Source organism: Bipolaris zeicola (assembly GCF_000523435.1).
Source record: "Bipolaris zeicola 26-R-13 unplaced genomic scaffold scaffold_132, whole genome shotgun sequence".
In the NCBI taxonomy this organism is placed as follows: domain Eukaryota; kingdom Fungi; phylum Ascomycota; class Dothideomycetes; order Pleosporales; family Pleosporaceae; genus Bipolaris; species Bipolaris zeicola.
In genome coordinates, this window is record NW_006912181.1 from 1 (window position 1) to 17,864 (window position 17,864).

The following is a 17,864-nucleotide window of genomic DNA, read 5'->3' on the forward strand; positions in this document are numbered from 1 at the left end:
CCCCGGCCCATAGTCTAACCCACAATCCAGCCTCCAACTCAACGTCGGCATAATCGCCGCCTGCATCCCAACCCTGAAACCCCTCCTCCGCACACACCCCTCATCCTCCCGCACCCCCCGCCGGAGCGCCTACAACGACATCGAGCACGCCGCCACAATCGGCAGCGGCCGCGCCGCCAAACCGCGCTCCAGCATCCTTGCCACAACCACAAAATCCACCACCTCTCCCACAACAACAACCTTCACCCTCGACTCCACCTTTGAAATGGCAAACCGCGGTAGTCTTCGCGAGAAACTAGCAGGCGGAGGTGCTGGTGCAGGCGGAGTGAATATGAATCAGCAGAAAAATGTCGTGTATAGTGATGGGAATGGGGTGAGGACGGGGAGTCAAGAGAGGATTTTGCACGAGGGGGGAGTGGAGGATGCGAGTGGGATTCTTTGTACGACGGAGGTGGTGGTGGATAGTGTGGAGAGGGTGAGGAGGAAGCGGTGAGTGGACATGGGGTAATGTGGATGGGGGGGTTTTTTTTGTTGGAATATTTGCGGGGGGGAGATGGGTTATGTAGAAAAGCTTTATGGTTTGCTTAGTTCTGATACCCATTGTTGTCTTTTTCTTTCGTAGGGGTTTCATAACTGGATAATTTCTTTTTTTTTGAAAGTGAGACATGGAAATTCTGTATGATGAGCAAATGGTATCATATAGTCGTACCTGGAGAACCAACCGTGCCATATACGTCCTTTTGCCCTCTGTGAGCAGCAGCCGGCACACTGAGGTACCTATTGACCAGGACTGTAGCATGCATTCCATGGATAATTTGCTATGCTCGAAACACCCACTACTGGCTCCGAATATCAGTGACCCAAGCACACATTCCGAAATACTCTCTGAAATACCGCCTGTTCACCAAGCTAAGTTATCACTAATGGCACAAACATTCATGTACACAGCATGAGCAAGATAGTCATACAGGAGTTCCATTTCAACCTGAACCTAAGATGAATGCCCTGCCATTATGCATTCATGACCATGACTATCTCCTCTTATCATCACCTACAAGTGTCCATGCAAAATACCAGACATCTCATTCATGTCCACCTTGACCGTCTTTTCCCATCACATGCTCTGCTGACTCCGATAAGAACGGTTTTCTGAAGTAGACGATGCTGTGGCATATATCTACCAACCTCCATTGCCACCGTCATTCCAAGAAGCTTCACCCGTAGGAGCAGCAGAGTCGCCCGTATCTCCACCCCAGCCACCACCAGCAACGCTACCGGTATCATCGTTGGTATCAGCAATCGGGGCTTTGCAACGCTGTCCAGGTTAGCACGGATTCCATTCACGGCATGAGGGATGCTCACCTTGGGGCCATGGCCCAGCTCGCCGCAGTTGCTGCACTTGTGCTTGGACCAGTCCTTGGGTTCGGGACAATCACGAGAGAAGTGGCCCATCTGCTCACAATTGCGACAGATGACGGTGTCGGGATTACGAGGCTGGTCGCACTCCTTGGCCATGTGCTCGGTCGATCCACAGTTGCGGCAGGTACGGGCAGCAACGTTAGGGCACTATGAGCGGTCAGTATGTATTGGTTAACCAGTATCAATGTGTGTACTGACATCCTTGGAAAAGTGACCAATCTCGTTGCACTTGCGACACTCGACGCCCTCGGCTGAACGAGGCTCGGGACAATTTTTAGCGTTGTGGCCTTCCTGCTTGCAGTTCTTGCAGGCATAGGGGTTGTAACGTTCTTTGGTACAGTCGCGGGATCGATGGCCGATTTCCTTACAGTTGATGCACTGGATCTCGGGCTGGTGCGTCTCGCGTTCAACCTGCTCTTGTTTGCAGTGCTGCTTATGTGTCAGTCCAGAATTCATCAAATGAGGAGATCGGGTTCGATATACTGACCTTGCGGATGTGACCAAGCTCACCGCAGTTACCACACAGTGGAACACCACGATCTTGAACATCGCCACAAGATTCAAGACGTTCCATGTTCTGAGCAGGGCTCTCGGGCCAGCCTTGGGCCAACTTGGGGCGACGAGGCTTTGGAGAAAGCTGGAAAGTCAGGACATACTCGCGATCAGGGTTGCCAACGAGATCGACAATGGTCATGTTGATGGGGATCTCCTCCTTTTTAGCAATCAGATAGATGTCGAGACCATCTTCGCGCAGAGCTTCCTCCACAGCTCGAAGATTGAACTGGTCCATGGTGGCACGAGCGTACGCCTTCAGACAGACACGGAACACATCCAAGTCTTTTTCCTTAGCGGCATCGATGAGAGCAACCCAGGCAGCTTCGGCTCCCATCTCGGGAACGCCAGACCAATTGACTGAACGACGTGACTTGCAATCAATCGCACGGTGACCCGGCTGGTCACAGAGCTTGCAAGTTCCATCGAATGGACGCTGGACACGCTCGTTGGTACAATCAGCCTTGTTGTGGCCAACTTGACCACAGTTGTAGCACTCTCCGGTCAGACCGATGCCGCCCTCTGGCTTCGATGGGCATTCACGGGCGTAATGGCCTGGCTGCTTGCAGCTGTTACTTGTGTCAGTATAGCCAAAGTGAAGGTTCTGAGTCTCACTTACATCCGACAGCTATCGTCAGCACCACCGTCGGCACCACCACTATCTGCACCAGCATCGACACGAGTGTTAGTATTGCCACCACCCCAGTCATCACCGCCAGTTGGAGCAGGATCCCAGCCAGAGGCTTCGCCTGCAGACAAGATCAGTATTTGCTCATAGCATTTGCGTGCCATGCCGTGCCACATACCTGAAGTGCCGCCCGTGTCCCAGCTCATAGTGAGTGACACTTGCTGCAGTGAGGCTGCAGTGTTGTCTGCGTGGGGTATAGTAGAAAAGGTCTTGCAGTAGAAGAGCAAAACTTGAAGCTGATGACTGGCACGAGTTGAAAAAGTTTGTGCCGTGTAGATGAGTAAGTCGCACTGGTGCCTCCTGCTTCATCTACCACGCCAGGGGTCCGTGCTCAGACCTGCAGGTCAAACTGAAGGTGAGAGTGAGTAAGGCGGCATGCCATGCAACAGAGAGTATCACAGGTGAGAGGGCATCTATGAGTCGGGCTGTAGGTGAAGTCGAGGGACGCAGACAATGCTGCAGTCACTACTAGAGGAAAGATTGAAGATATTTTACGTTGTTGGATACATAAGTGGAAATCAACTCATCTAGACACATGCCACCCAGAAAACAAGGCGTGCCGTGTCTCTTTGTCCTAAAAGAAAAAGATGCTGGTATCATGTCATAAAACTCCCACGCAAGACAACAAATGCCTATTCGTAATGCGACGACACGCTCCCTGAAGTCACACAAACCTGAAAAACTCCCACAAGATGCGTAGGCAAACATGCCCTGATTTGGCTTCCCATTCAACAAATAACCAAACATGGCCAAACCTAGACACCACGGAACTAATGAAAATGTTAGCATAGGCTCTTCGTCTAGTGTTTTCTGTGTTCTACTTACTGCTCGGACAACCAAGAACCACATTGCACCAATGAACCTGAAAGCTGACAAGCCAGCAACACTGTACAAAACAACAGCCAGGTAGATGGTAGCAGCCTCGTTCCTCTTCTTCTGCGCCTCATCCGGAGTGCTGACGGTGAGCTCCAGGCCACCCGACTGCAGAACCAAGGCCGTCAGGCCCAGGTTGCAAAACATCCAGAACAAGACGACACCGGATCGGAAACCCTTGTAATAATCTTCCTGCTTCTCACTTGCTGAAGGAACCTTCTTCTCCTCAACCCACTTACTGCTAAACACCTTTAGCTCTTCCTCATATTGTGTGTTGAGATCGGCATCGTCAGTGGGTGCTTGAATGTCGGCTTTACCGTCGGCTTTTGTGACGACTGAAGGCAGCTTCTCTGGTTTATCATCTCCCTTTGTACCCCAGGTGATGTCGTGCGTGTTGCAGAAAGCGTAGACGTTGAGAATATTGATGTATGTCGGGGTCATAAGAAGATATTGGAAGAAGGAAGTGAACATGTGCCACGGATCCAAGAAGATTATGGAGACGAGGAACCACATGACGTATGTCGACAGTAGCGAGATGATCAATGTCGCGAAGATCCTGTCTCTGAACAGGTCCGCAAAGTTGAAGCCTCCGTTGGCAGCGATCTGGCCCTGGACAGACCGGACACTGATGAAGATGGATGCAAACATGAGGTATGCCATGATGATGCACCAAAAGTAGACCATGGACATGTACCACTTGTTGGAACCCTGCGGTCGATTACCCAATGACAGGATGAAACAGGTAATCAAGACAGCGATGTAGAGCCATTCGAATACAATGAACAGAACCTTGCCAGCAGTGCCGAGTTCGTTTTGTAGAGAAGCCGTGAGAATGCGGAAGACGAGGAAGAAGTTACCGAGGGCGAACCAAGCGAAGATCATGCTAATCGTCTGGTAGACAAATTCGACGAGGAACATCATTTTGCGCAAGAAAGAGTGATCACTGCGGAAGATGTCGAAAGAGTGAGCCAGGGCGTAGACAGCAGCGAAGAAGGAACCGTTAAGCCAACGACGACGCTGACTGATGAACTCGGCCATGGTGGTAGGAACGTCAGTTTCTCCAGTGGCCGACTTTACGTATTGCAAGATCCAGTGGCAATTGCGTTTAGAGACCAACTCGAAACACAGAATACGATCTTCAGCCAAGTACATGTTGGCAGTAAAAATACCAGCATTGGCGCCGTGCATCTTCTCGCCAGCAAAATACTTCTCCAGTGGACCTTGTCCAGTCTTATCGTTCTGGAGAGCGACATATCTGTAGGCTGAGAAAGCACCGGGAAGCACACTGATGAAACCAAAGGCGGATTCCAAAGGCTTGTCCAGAATATTACTCATCTTGTACTCAAAGTTCTGAGTTGCTACCAGCGGGTTCAGAAGCTTCTTTCCATGCACCAACATGGCCTTGATCTCACCACAGGCACCAGCGCACATGGGCTCAAGATCAAAGGCTTTCCATAGTTGGTAGACGGAATCCTTTCCAGGTTTGGTACCCGCATCGATGAGCACGCAGACGTTTGGATCTAGGACGGCACCGAAAGCCTGGAAGAACCAGCGATGCGAGTTGATCTTCTTCTGGTTCTTTTCTTTGAGACAGAACAACATCTGCACAGGGGTGTTGCCCTTTTTGACGTTGACGACACCCTTCTTGATGTCGAGAGTCATCTGGGTAGTGTACTCGTAGATATGGGCAGTTACGTCCTTGCCGTTAACTTGCTGCTTGGCAATGCCGTCCTGGTATACACCGAGACCAGCTAGTACGGCACGGGTTCGCGGATTGATCTTGGCACGACCATCGCTGACGACGCATACGACGATCTTCTTCCACGCGTCCTTACCCCACGTTTTACTGTTGGTTCGCGAGTTCATGTACTCAATGTTTTTGATTACGCCACTCATTGTTCGCGCAAACAGCTCGTCTTCCTCGTTGTACATGGTAATGACAATGAACAGCTCAGTGTGTCGCGGCTTGGCAAACAGCTTCTGACGGAGGGTAAAGCGCTCAGCATCAAAGTCTGCAGGATCGCATGTGGCGGCCGAGTAGCGCATGTGTGTGAATTCGTCACGCTCGGGGGGCTGTGCATGTGGGACTTGGTTCAGCAGCCGTGGCGGAATCGGGCAGTCGAGGACCAAGTTACCCTTGAACAACTGGACTTCCTTGACCGTCTTCCACCTCTTAATCGGTGCTTGGCTGGGTGGCGGTGCTGGCTCATCATGAAACGGGTTTTCTGGGTCCATATCTTCTGGGTCGTGAGGATCTGGGCCATATGAGTTTGCGCTTTGCATCATGGGTCTGTTCATATCGTCGTCCTGCCAGTAGTGCGTAGGCTGCGTGCCGTATCCCGCACCGGGGCTCTCGTCATGAGGAGTTGGGTCGTAAGGCTGGTTGTAGTATGCATCGTGGTGTTGTTGGGGGTCGAATGAATAGTTATTTTCGTGTCGTTGCGGTCGTGGGTCGTAGTCGTCGTGGTAGTTGCCTCCAGTGTATGGAATGTTTTCTACCGAATACTGCGTTTTGTTAGCCTGTGGGGTTTTGGGCATATAGCAACCATAACAAAGTGCCCTAACAGCTCTCAGAATGTCTCATGCTGTGTATCCGACGTACACTTGGTTGTAGGGGCAAGCGGTCGCTAGAGGCAATTGCTTGGTTTGGTCCCATGGGAATCTCCAAGACGCCCGATGGCGAGGGAGATGTAAATCGGTCTTCGAGTTGGTAGCCTCGCAGTGGCTGTCCGGGAGAGGGCGTGCGCCCATTTCCTCGTCGTGGATCCATCTCGAACGGGTCGTCGTTGCCGCCCGGGTGGTCTGGACAGCGGTGTTAGTGTTGCGATATGGTAGAGGGTCGGTGAGGTAAGAAGGCAGGGAAACAAAGGACAGGACCCAAGGAGTGGTCACCGGATGGTTGCTCAGGCGCGTAAGGACGGGAGCAGTGCTCCGTGGGGACTCTCACCTAGTCTGTTGTATGACATGCCGACGTGATTTCCGTGGTGCGGCCGCAACTTTAGTTCAGTCTGGCGGCAATGCGGCAACCGAAACCACAGTCCAAAACGTTAAAGTGAGGGATGGGGCGACAGCAAATCCAAAGGCGCAGCCGTTGTTGTGCTTGTCGTATAAGCGTTGCGGGATAGAGGGCAGGAATATGTATCGTGTTTCAGGTGGGCTTGGTGGGTCACAAAAGCTGCAGGGTGCACCGCAGTTGTTTACCACAGCAACCGGCGGGCACAGGTGGGTAATGATGTAACGGCGGGCACTCGAGCGCACAAGGCCGGATACGAGGTTGGCCCAGGCAAAGAGCGGAACGATGATGGAATGTGGGTTTTGTTTTGAGATGTCGACGTCTCTCAGCTGGTCGAGCATGCGTGTGGGTGGGTGGGTGTACCTTGAAGTATGTTCTTACGCAGCCGCCAAGCAGGGCAGGGCAGGGCAGGGCAGGCAAGGCAAGGCAAAGTTGCGACTGCGACTGCGACTGCGACTGCGCACCATTCGCTGCGCAATCAGCGTGGGGCATGCCCGCCACAACTCCTCAGCCTTCACAGCCGCACCCAGTGACGAGGCCATGCATGTGACCTGCTTATGCAAAACACTGCCGTTGGTTAGTTAATAGACGAGGGGCTGTTACGGATCATGAGCTATACCGGTCCTGCATCTTGACAGCATTTGCCCTGCTGCCGTGCCATGTCTTCCTTTCGTCTGGTCTTGCATGAGACGTCCTCGTTAGTGCAGTCGACACACGCACACACACACAACCCACAGCCGCAAGTGGATGCTGGTGCACGCCTAACATACCAAGTGCTTATTCCAGCAGTGGCTGCGCATGAGTAGCAAGCCTCCCAAGCCCGAAATACTTGTCCATGTTCGGGCGCACTTAGCGAGGCGAGTCATGGCTACAACTCGTGGAGATGCACATGTATGTAGTAGATAGTAACTTGCCCTGTGAACCTTGGGACGGAAACACGCGTGGCCGGTGCCTTGAACTTGTCTGTGTCTGTGCCTGTGCCTGTGCCTGTGCTGTACATGGTCTTGGCACCCAAACCGTCCCACCATTCCCCCAGATCTTCGCTCGCTTCTCCACAGCCACAGCCATACTCAGACACTGGCCAACTTTTTTGTCTACCATACCATATATCACACCATCTATACACACAACCCCCCCCCCCCCCCCCCACACACACACACACCCACCGAAACAATGGGCGAATCAACCTCCCCGCAGCCCGTCTCCGTCCTCTTCGTCTGCCTTGGAAACATCTGTATGTACACCACTATCCCCTCTCTTTCTGCACACCACTAAGTCCACCACACGTAGGTCGCTCAACAATGGCAGAAGGCGTCTTCCAGTCCCTTACACGACCCGCCGGAAAACCCCCACACCCACTGATATCCCACATCGACTCATGCGGCACCGGCGCATACCACATAGGCTCCGATCCAGACTCGCGCACAATGGCTACCCTCCGCAAGAACAACATCACTTCGTACCGCCACTCGGCCCGCAAGTTTTCGCCCGTCACCGACTTTGACAAGTTCGACTACATCTTCGCCATGGACGATGACAACCTGGCGGACCTGGAGAGCTTGCGCCAGAGGGAGGTCAAGAAGAGAGGTGGCGAGGACGGCATCGGGCAGGTCATGTTGTTTGGCGAGTTTGGTGGCAAGAGGAGGAAGTACAGGGGCAGGGAGATGGGCGAGGAGATTGCTGATCCATACTATGGCGGCGACGATGGATTCACCATTGCCTACGAGCAGGCCCAGAGATTTAGCAAGGCGTTCTTGGAAAAGCTGGAGGCGGGAGAGTTGAGCTGAGATTGTGGGCGTTGGGCATGGCACCAACGGTGATGGTTGGAAGACTCGTCGATGAGCGGAGTCTCGTTTTGATACCCATAGACTGGCCATGGGCTAGAGTGCATTTTACATTACACGAATCATATCGTTTTGTTCCGTTCCTCGTTTCCTCTTGGGTATATCCTCTTGTCGCGCCATCGCTATGAGTTTTGCTTAATCTGTCTCTCGAGATCCAGCAGCTTCTCCACCATCTTTCCTCGCATGAACTCGGTCAATCCCAATCTACACTATTGTCAGTATTCAGTCACCCGACGTGGTTTCGAGCCCATTTTGTACTCACATTCCCTCTCTCGTCACAATACGATATGTCCCGCTGTTCTGCCACGCTCCATCACCTCCATTCAACCTTCCATGCGCATCCACCTCTACACTCCCAAATATGTCCTCAGGCCAAGCAATGCGCCCATAATCTGGCGGGTTCCTCAAATCGCTAATATGTATCCACCCTCCGTGTCCCCCTCCGCCCATGCCACCCTGGTGATTTGCGCCGCCTGCACCGTCATTGGGCTGTGAAAGATTGGAGCCACCGGGCGACGCGTAGACAGCTGCTTGCGACTGTACGTAGGGATCCTGCGCCGCATGCGCTGCAAATACCGAGTACAGTATAGGCAGAAACTGGGGGTTCTCGGTGAAATTGCGGGGTGTGGGTGGCAGAGCAGTGCAAGTGCCGATTGCGAGTTGGGGTGTTGGGGGTTCTGTGGGGAGAAGGGATAGCAATTGTTTGCTTGGATCAAATGGATCTTTGTGTACGTACTGTATCCTGTGTTAATATCTTCGTCATCTAAGAAGAAGAAGAGATGTGAGGGAAAAGCAGTACAATGTGTGGGTTCTCGGCCAATGTCGAAGCGGGCCGGGCGCCTCGAAGACGAAGTGTTGTTCGCGATGCAGGAACCACACGGCGCGATGAGCGCACAAATGTGTTGGCGAGCATTTGGTATAGTACTGGGCACATTGTGGTTATGCAAACAAGCTGGAGTTTGGAGGTGAAGCTTCGCACGGCAACAACAGCAAAAGCTCGGATTGAGAATCACGAAAAGACGGGATGAGTAACCATGACGAAGTGCATCTCGGAAGTCCGATCGCTTGGGGACTAGTACTAGCGGTAGATCGTATACTAGCGCCCTTCCTGCACTTTGATCTCATGTTCAAGATATAGTAATCAAACGAGCCATACACCCGTCTCCACACTTTTATGTTGCTGTAATAGGATGCCAGTTCTCCATCTTCATCGTGCCCCCATTATACGCCGCCGTCCCCGCCGTTCGCACCCTCATCCCCGGCGTCGTCCAAGCACAATCCCCGAAAACCCCATTCTGCGCCGCGACTTCACTAACAGGAATGCCGAGCGTAGGCGTGTATTCGGCCTGGTAAATGGTCTCGCTGGCGCCGCAGCCCCAGAATCCACAGTACTCGGATGCGCGCACGGTAGCGAGGTCTGCGACGGAGAAACCGGGGGAACCGTGGAAGGTGCAGTATCGGCGTTGACCGGAGCCCGCACATACACGTGATATGGTTACAATGTCGGACTCGCGCTGTGCAACCGTTAGAAGCGAGGCCGTTGTTGATGGCGCGAATACGTCTGTTTTAGTGGCGGTGTTTGTGTTCCCGATCAGCGAGGCCCGGCCTGTGAGTGTCTGGAGGATTGCGTTGCGGAGCAGATAGTACACGCTTGGACTCGTCATCGTTATGCCAGAAACTACGGCAGTCCGGGCTGGACCAGAGGTAGTAGTCGCGTTCGTGCCGTTGGTGTCGCAAAATGCAGATCCAGAGGGAATTGCAGTACTAGGCCAGTAGAACGCGTCCCACGTTCCTCCTTCAAGAAAGCATGGAGGTTGTGACGGTACGGTTCCATCATTGAGAACTGTGCATCCAGGTCCTGCAATTGATCCTGTCGCGGAGGGGTTCTGTGACAGGAATGAGGTACGCCAGTTATATGCGTCCTTCAGCCGAGTACATAATGCGCCGTAGTCACTAGCGACGGTACAGGTTGGAGATGGCAGTTGATCGAGTTCCGTAGACCATGGTGGCGTATAGTACGTAGCCTCGCCAGTGATCGTGAAGGTATATGTCTCGGTAACAGTCTGACATTTTGTCGAGCTTGTAGACGCACGAGGAAATCCATCACACAATGTTGTTAGAGACGGCAAAGGCGTGGTTTTGCAGTCGAATCTCTCATTGAGATATGCAGAGTACGAATACGACGTGGTTGACCAAGGATTCCAGGTGTAATTCTGGCTGCTCAAAAGCTCGGTATAGAGGAACCAGGAGGCTGAGGAATAGCTGGCGTGGGCATCCCAGCAACTTATTACACTTGCTGGAATATCGGAGAAGTCGGATGGCAGAGCGGGAGTGTTTGCAGGTGGTATCGGTGGATGCGTGGGAGCAGGAGCTGCGACAGTAGTCGAGGGTACATTTGAGCTCGATGTAGGACTTGGAATGGACTCTATGTAGGATAAGTCATTGGTGCAACCTCGACATCGGACACTGATTATCTTACGCGCTAGTCCTCGAACTTGCAGATATGCAGCAATGACCCAGCAAACCTGCATCACCATGGAAGACATGCTTGCTTGCTTCGATATCAAGAAATATCATATTCGAAGACAGCACCTGTTTATATGTCCCTCGAAAAAACCCTACTACCTTCCCCGCATGGAAATAATTGTTCCTTAACATCACGAGTCAAGCTGAATACATGTGTTGCTCTATCAATATTCAACAGCCAATCAGAGACTTGGTACTACGTTCCAATACGATGCTAGCAATTTGCACGTTTCTATTTCCGGTCTTTACGTATGCAATGTCAGCATGCTGCATATATTGCGGGATGAACCGCCAAGCGGCTGAAATCAGCCCTAAGAAAATTAGCAAAACTAATCAGAATGGTAATTGCACAATACTTCACACTGATGTAAACAGTTGCAGTTCTGTTGTGTTGGTTATAAAGCCAATCTTCATACATTATGTGTGGTGAACGAATGTGATTGTTGGGCATGGTCGTGTTTATGCCAGAGACACATTCATGTGTGAGCTTTAAGAGATATTTGGTGGACACTTCGATCTTCAGCAAATTTTCAATGTATCACAAGGAAAGGCTAGCTCAGTAGTAGGAATTCTAGTCCCAGCCAGTGGTTATTAATCTGCCAAAGTGGGCTTTCCCAATACAGTGAGTTTCCTCGTCGTGTATAGTACGTCAGATGAGAGTCATGCCACTTCGTAGGGATCTTTTTCACTGTATCGTGGAGCCATGTGTGATCAGGCATATAAAGGTGGAGAAGCGTTCCTTAATCAGATAGGCAATAAAGCTGAATAGTAATCGCTAGTGAAATCCAAAGTATTCGCATTGTGACTCGGTCGACCCATGAAATATTTGAATAGCTCGGTAGATATGCTTATCAAATGCTGGCGCGTTTGCGGTAAGGACTTGATGTTGGCTCATACGCTGATAGCTTTGGCAAGAATAGGAGCATATATCAAGGCGTCTAGACTCTACAATTATGTGCTAGAGCTGGGGCAGAGATGGGCCTGGCATACAAGCGTGGTGTGGCCTGCGATGCGAAATACGAATAGCTAGGCGACCCATATTTCGTCATCTTCAATAACCAGCCACAGTTTCATTCGGGAAGTTTTCCGTTTACTAGGATACTTAGAAGTCTTGAATAACCTACGTCATATAATTGATCGAACATTCTGCAATTGTGTCATTTTGTGGTTTGCTAGCAAAAGCACCATGCTCAAGCTACTCTTGTATTGCATGGTGGTATTTGGCAATGCAACCTGATCGTAACATGGAGGTTCCTTCTCAAGTCATACAAGTAATTTCGTCTAGAACCTGACACAAGACGGCGGCTCAAACAATTCTATACTCAGGGCGCCTAATCAGTCAACCTTGCGCCAGCGAAGAAAGGACAGCAGGAGGCTAACTATGACAGCTCGAGTCGCTTGCATGTTACACCGACAACCATTGTATCAGCATCACATCCTTCTGTATAGCAGAAATGATTCCATGGGTACTCCCGCTGATGTGCCGGGCTGCATGGTGCATATGCAGGAGGTCAAGTCCTGTGAAACAGGTCAAGGTATAATCATAGTTGGTCTCACCTTAACAGCTAAAAAGGAGAGACTTTATGTATCCTACGAGCGGGATGTTGCATGCGAAGTGTTGGGTTATTATAAAGTTACGTAGTTGGCCCTGAACAAACTGGACGCGTCTTATACAAGCACTTACGAAACGAGCGCCAACCATTGATTTCATTGATAGACGACTCCCCAAATACCATCCGGCATTTTCTTCTCAATCGGTCAAGTACGATCCGATGTCGAGGAGTTATGTGCCAGCTTCCCAGGCTTTGGTGGGGAACACGAGCAACAGCCTCGCGATACCGCCAGTATGGAACGCGCAGCCAAGCAGCAACGGTTTACCACAAAGGCCAGAATGGACAGATACGAATGCTATGAAATGCTGGAATAAGGTCTTTCCAGATGCTATGATAAGATTCAAGTCCACGAAAGAGCCTAAGGGCCGATCGGGAACCGACTACCACATCAGAGACAAAACCAATTAGGATGCTATCTATTATACGCTTGAATCGGCGCGCGCGAAATACCAGACGAGTGGGGGCCCAGTTGGCTGGATTCGAAAGGTTCGAAGAAAGGCCGCCGATAACATCACTCCTGGAGCTGAAGCGACAAAGATCGCTTCAAAATTTGTTCCTCAGGATACAATCGCGACTCCAGTCGTAGGCGCCGTAGAGGTCATACTTGACGCTGTCAAGACTGCTTCAAAGGTGCGAAACCAGGTTCTTGAAGGCTTCGACGGGGTTGTTCCACTCTTTTCCGACGCAGAGCTCTTCCTCAGCACGTTCCAAGGTGATGCGAACATTCGGAACGCATCTATTGAATTGATTGCCGCGACAATAGAGGCTGTGGAACGAGCCATAGGTTTCTTCATCAGCAATGAGTTCCTACGAGGCGGCAAAGCCTTCCTCAGTGGTGGGGACTACGGAGGGAGCTTACTCAACAGTCTCAACATGATTGAGATGAAGGCCAGGGATCTTATGGAGCAAGCAGATAAATCCCATATGTACCAGTTCCACATGTATTCTCAAGAGACGAAAAGGATTCTTAAGCAACTTGACTACAAGGCCGACATCTTGGTCACTGGAATCAACACGATAGAGCAGTTACTGGGAGACCATCTGCAGCAGAGAGACCGCGAGCTGGAAATTGCCCGACAGGAAAACAATCGTCTTAAAGCCGAGAACGTGATACTGCGCTCTACATCGCCAATGCAGCAAAGCATGTGGGCTCCTCCGCCGCAGTCAGCCCAAGCACCAGCCCTGGGTTGGTACATCAACCAAGATACACTGCGAAACATGATTGACACCTTTGACCTCGACTTCTTCGACATCGCCTTCGTCACTGATAAAAAAGAGCAGCTTTCCGCAAAACATAGAGCACGAGCTGAGCAAATCATCCACACACCGCTCTTCGAGAACTGGATTGTATCTGCCTCGTCGTCGAAGCTTTTGGTCCACTGGGACTCGCACCTTCCGAGAACGATTGCTGACATCTCGCCACTATCTGTTTTCTGCATCACTCTAGCGCAGTCTCTACGAAGCAAAGACCGATTCATGTCCGCACTGTGGTTCTGTGGATGCCATATTGACGAGAGCGAGCCTGGAGCTCGTACTGGTGGGCATGCTATGATTTTTGAGTCTGATCGACCAATTGTTAAGGCAATTTCAATTCGACACTAGACCTTTGTGCAATGACATTGACCTTGCGAGCCTTCAAGAGGGTGGGCTTGAGGTGCATATTGAGCTACTCAGCTGGCTGGTACGACAGTTACCGCCCCAGATAACGCTGTTCATCATTGTTGATGGCGCAGTTTTATTCGAAAGGGAGCAATTTGAAGATGAGGCATTGAAGGTGTTTGCCAGCTTGCTTAGACTCGTTGTTGATACCAGTGTGATGGCTTCCATCAAGGTGCTATTTACCAGTACACCCGGCACGCACATCGTACGAACACCTTTTGAGCCAGAAGATCTGATCCTGAATGTAGATAACTTGCCACGGCCGGCAATAGGGAGCGAGGAACGCATGGTAAGAGAGCTTCAAGGCGAGCTTGGAGACGATGGGAACTGTGATGAGTGGAGATGAAACAGACCCCTGCGAAGAAAAGATATTCATACCTTGCATTATAACTAGCATTTATCATGCGAATGGAGCCATTGTTATCTGACTGCAGACAGAGCCTTCATGTTCTGAGAAGCTGTCAACAAGCCTCACTTCATTCCCTTAATAATATAAGACAGCCAATTCGACCTACCTCGGAGTAAAATATAATTCAACAAGCTAACAGTAAATAAAGTTAGAGATATTCATTTGCCTTATTCTTAACCAATCGAATCAAGAATTTGGTCCTTGTAATCTGAAGTTGACATTTAATTTTGACAGCTCTAAATTTCAACGTTGAAAATGCAGTCGTCACCCGTCGCCAAGTCCAGATGGCCGAACTCGGGGGAACAACGGCCCAGACGCCTCGACCTTTGTCTTTGTACCGCGGGCCCAGCGCCCGTGAGTCGATCCCCTCCCCACTCCAAACCACGCGCTAGCGCCACCCCCACCAGCCGTGCAAATTGTTCTGCCCTCGACGAATCGCAGAATGCGCTCGTTAAGTAGACCTTTAAGCCGATGCCGTGTCGGCTTAAGTAAGTTTGAGTACTAGGTGCATTGGGTATTCGATTGCTTTCCTTTGCGAGCCTTCGACTCTTTCTTTCTTTCACGACTGCTTGCTCGTGCTTTGAAGCGACAATGGCTGCTGAGGATGCTGTGGATGAGGTAACACGGGGGGAACATGCTGCAGATGTACAGGTAGCTAAGCAGGTAGAGCTACATCGCGATGTTGAAGTTGGTGCCGAGGCGATTGATCTTGATGCGATTGAGAGGGTATATGCGTAAGTAACTTTTTTTTTATTTACATTTTTTGCATGTAACACAATGCTTACATGCAATTTAGCAAGCTTGATCGCAGGATACTCCCCGCGTTCTGGGTTCTCTACTTCATGTGCTCGGCGATTCGCTCAAACATTGGACTTGCGCAGACCATGAACCTGGCAGAGGGCCATGACCTCGGATCTGTGCTCGACATCACGCCGAAACAGGTGTCTACGGGTCTGGCGCTGTTCTACGTCTGCTATGTCATTTTCGATTTGCCGTCGAATCTCATCATGTCGAGGGTCAGTCCCCACGCGTGGATGAGTCGCATCGTCACTTGTGTTGGTATCATTGGCATGTGCTTGACTGCTATGAATGCTGCATGGAATCTTTAGTAAGCATCCACTCGGTACTGCCAGACTTTCTCCTCGCTGACCACGTGCAGTCTACTTAGGTTGTTGCTTGGAATTGTCATTGCAGGCATGTGGCCAGGCATGTCGTACTACCTGACTCTGTTCTACCCTCCATCCCGGACTGGAAAGCGGATTGGACGCTATTTTACAGCTTCCCAGATGTCTGCAGCTGTTGTAGGCTTGGTATCGGCTGGATTCCAAAAGATGGATGGTCTCGGTGGACTTGTTGGGTTTCAGTGGATGTTCCTTCTTTATGGTATCGTTGGGTTCATCGTCGGCGTGTCTCTACTTTGGTGGCTTCCAGACAGGCCACTGCCTCCTGGTCAAGTCTGCCAGCGAACAGGGTGGATGAAGTGGCTTCCCCAAAGCAAACCGGCTCTGGAAGGCGAAGACGCGCGTGTTCACTACGAGGATCTCACACGTGTCTACAGTCGTAAGCTGTGGAACATGAAAGACCTGTGGAACGTCATCATCGACTGGAGGATCTACCCATTGGTCGTCATGTACTTTGGTGTGGTAGGTGTCGGCAACGGAACGCAGGCATATGCGACTGTCATCATCCGGGGCATCAACCCAAGCCTGACGAGCATCCAGCTCAGTCTGCTTTCGGCACCCATTTGGATTGTGAGTAGATTGCAGGCTTGGCAAGAAAAGTGAGCTGATTCGTGTACAGATGGACCTGATTGCCATATTACTGGTTACCCCAATCTCGGATCGCTTCCACCATCACCGGCCTGCATTTTTCAGCGCTGCCGTTCTCGTCCAGATCGCCGGACTACTTGTGGCAACGTTTGCAAAAGGGTGGTCACGATACGGCGGGGTTCTGCTCATTGGGTTTGGGCTTGGGCCGACAGTGCCCATCTGCATGGCCTGGTCCAACGAGATCTTCCAGCCGCGGCATGGAGAGGTGGGAGTGGCTGCAGCCAGCGCCCTGGTGTCTGGACTGGGTAACCTAGGCAGCATCTTGACGACTTACGCGCTGTATTCGGGATGGCCTGCAGATGCCCAGGCGGGGCCACACAAGTATCGCAAGAGCAACCTGGTCATGATTGGCATCCTGTGTGGCAGCATTGTCAGCGCAGGCAGCATGGTGGTGTTGCTGAGGGTGTTTGGCAGTGCCAAGGGCAAGCAGGTGAGCAGCGCAAGCTCGACAAGTGAAGGAGAGGCGGCGTATGTGGACGGTGCGGCGCGACGTGAAGCGCAGCAGCGGGGCCTGGGGCGCCTGTTCTGCTTCAAGTGAGGTCGTGGAGCCGGCATTCCATGTCTAACAGTTATGCAAGTCAACATGCTGGAGCTGACAGCATGGTACGCTAGAGGCTAGAGGCAAGCACACAATGCCATGCGGCCTGTTTGGGATGCGAAAGTGAAGAATGCCGTCCTGTGTGTGTTGTATGTATGTATGTGTGTATGTACCGCATCGGGCGCGGCAGGTGAATGAATGAATGGCCGACGGGCAGGCTCGGTAAAGCGTTGAGTGATGGGCGTTTCGACCATGTCTGTTCTGAGCATCGTCATTCTGCGCCCCAGCCCAGCCCACTTCCCCATACTTTGCTGCTCTTTTGCTTGTCTCCTTGTGTTTCCTTTCTTCTCCACCTCGTCTCCTCTCTGCTGCATCCTGATCCCACCTCCTCCTGATCCTGCCCGGTGCCCATCATCCCCCGGCAATCTGCACTCCGCATCATCCCCACAACCTCGTCGACGACGGCGGCGACCGGGTGCTGCACGCGTGCGTTTGGGGAAAAAGCCGCATAATCAGTAATTAGATACGAACCACTTCACCGTTTACCAACCCTACATGGTGATGTTTGTCGCAGCGTCGGGTCGGTAGCAGCGAGCGCACATCACCAGAACATCCGCTCGGCCCTGACGTAAGTTGGTTGCTTGCCTCTGCCCGCTCTGTTACTGCACGGCACTGCACACAATACTGCAACTCGAGCCCTGTACCTGTGCTTCTGCACACTCCCACGGGCCGCCAACAAGCTCTCTTCCTCTCCCTCTTTCTCTCCCTCTCGTTGCCTCTCCCCACCGACGCGCTCCTCTTCGCATGCTTCCGCCCTGCGTCGGCACACCTGCTAACCGGATGTTACCTGTATAGTCCCCGCAGACGCAAACCGCCCTCCAGCCCTACGTATCCCCGCAAA

General features: G+C 51.7%; 8 protein-coding genes across 8 annotated transcripts; 4 read left to right on the forward strand and 4 right to left on the reverse strand.

Moving 5' to 3' along the window:
• Nucleotides 1–3,414: 3,414 nt before the first annotated feature.
• COCCADRAFT_38604 (glycosyltransferase family 2 protein) lies at nt 3,415–6,498 on the reverse strand (the record flags this gene model as incomplete). Its single annotated transcript, XM_007716247.1, has 4 exons — nt 3,415–3,429; nt 3,485–6,037; nt 6,135–6,334; nt 6,480–6,498. The coding sequence occupies 4 exons, from the start codon at nt 6,496–6,498 to the stop codon at nt 3,415–3,417; spliced, it is 2,787 nt and encodes a 928-aa protein (XP_007714437.1).
• Nucleotides 6,499–7,413: 915 nt separating this feature from the next.
• Nucleotides 7,414–7,614, reverse strand: COCCADRAFT_101723 (uncharacterized protein; the record flags this gene model as incomplete). Its single annotated transcript, XM_007716248.1, has 1 exon — nt 7,414–7,614. A coding segment is annotated over one exon (201 nt), but the record flags the coding sequence as incomplete, so codon positions are not given.
• A 104-nt stretch (nt 7,615–7,718) lies between these two features.
• COCCADRAFT_27976 (uncharacterized protein) lies at nt 7,719–8,332 on the forward strand (the record flags this gene model as incomplete). Its single annotated transcript, XM_007716242.1, has 2 exons — nt 7,719–7,779; nt 7,836–8,332. 2 exons carry the CDS (start codon nt 7,719–7,721, stop codon nt 8,330–8,332), a joined length of 558 nt encoding a protein of 185 aa, XP_007714432.1.
• Nucleotides 8,333–8,511: 179 nt separating this feature from the next.
• COCCADRAFT_101746 (uncharacterized protein) lies at nt 8,512–9,323 on the reverse strand (the record flags this gene model as incomplete). The annotated part of the gene is made up of 3 exons (XM_007716249.1): nt 8,512–8,593; nt 8,652–9,124; nt 9,189–9,323. 3 exons carry the CDS (start codon nt 9,321–9,323, stop codon nt 8,512–8,514), a joined length of 690 nt encoding a protein of 229 aa, XP_007714439.1.
• A 238-nt stretch (nt 9,324–9,561) lies between these two features.
• Nucleotides 9,562–10,935, reverse strand: COCCADRAFT_101738 (uncharacterized protein; the record flags this gene model as incomplete). The annotated part of the gene is made up of 2 exons (XM_007716250.1): nt 9,562–10,814; nt 10,869–10,935. The coding sequence occupies 2 exons, from the start codon at nt 10,933–10,935 to the stop codon at nt 9,562–9,564; spliced, it is 1,320 nt and encodes a 439-aa protein (XP_007714440.1).
• A 1,434-nt stretch (nt 10,936–12,369) lies between these two features.
• Nucleotides 12,370–14,533, forward strand: COCCADRAFT_38608 (uncharacterized protein; the record flags this gene model as incomplete). Its single annotated transcript, XM_007716251.1, has 3 exons — nt 12,370–12,450; nt 12,937–14,087; nt 14,131–14,533. The coding sequence occupies 3 exons, from the start codon at nt 12,370–12,372 to the stop codon at nt 14,531–14,533; spliced, it is 1,635 nt and encodes a 544-aa protein (XP_007714441.1).
• Nucleotides 14,534–15,187: 654 nt separating this feature from the next.
• On the forward strand, nt 15,188–16,963 carry COCCADRAFT_101751 (uncharacterized protein; the record flags this gene model as incomplete). Its single annotated transcript, XM_007716252.1, has 4 exons — nt 15,188–15,330; nt 15,393–15,704; nt 15,756–16,347; nt 16,397–16,963. 4 exons carry the CDS (start codon nt 15,188–15,190, stop codon nt 16,961–16,963), a joined length of 1,614 nt encoding a protein of 537 aa, XP_007714442.1.
• Nucleotides 16,964–17,215: 252 nt separating this feature from the next.
• COCCADRAFT_101770 (uncharacterized protein) lies at nt 17,216–17,482 on the forward strand (the record flags this gene model as incomplete). The annotated part of the gene is made up of 1 exon (XM_007716253.1): nt 17,216–17,482. The coding sequence occupies one exon, from the start codon at nt 17,216–17,218 to the stop codon at nt 17,480–17,482; it is 267 nt and encodes an 88-aa protein (XP_007714443.1).
• Nucleotides 17,483–17,864: the final 382 nt, after the last annotated feature.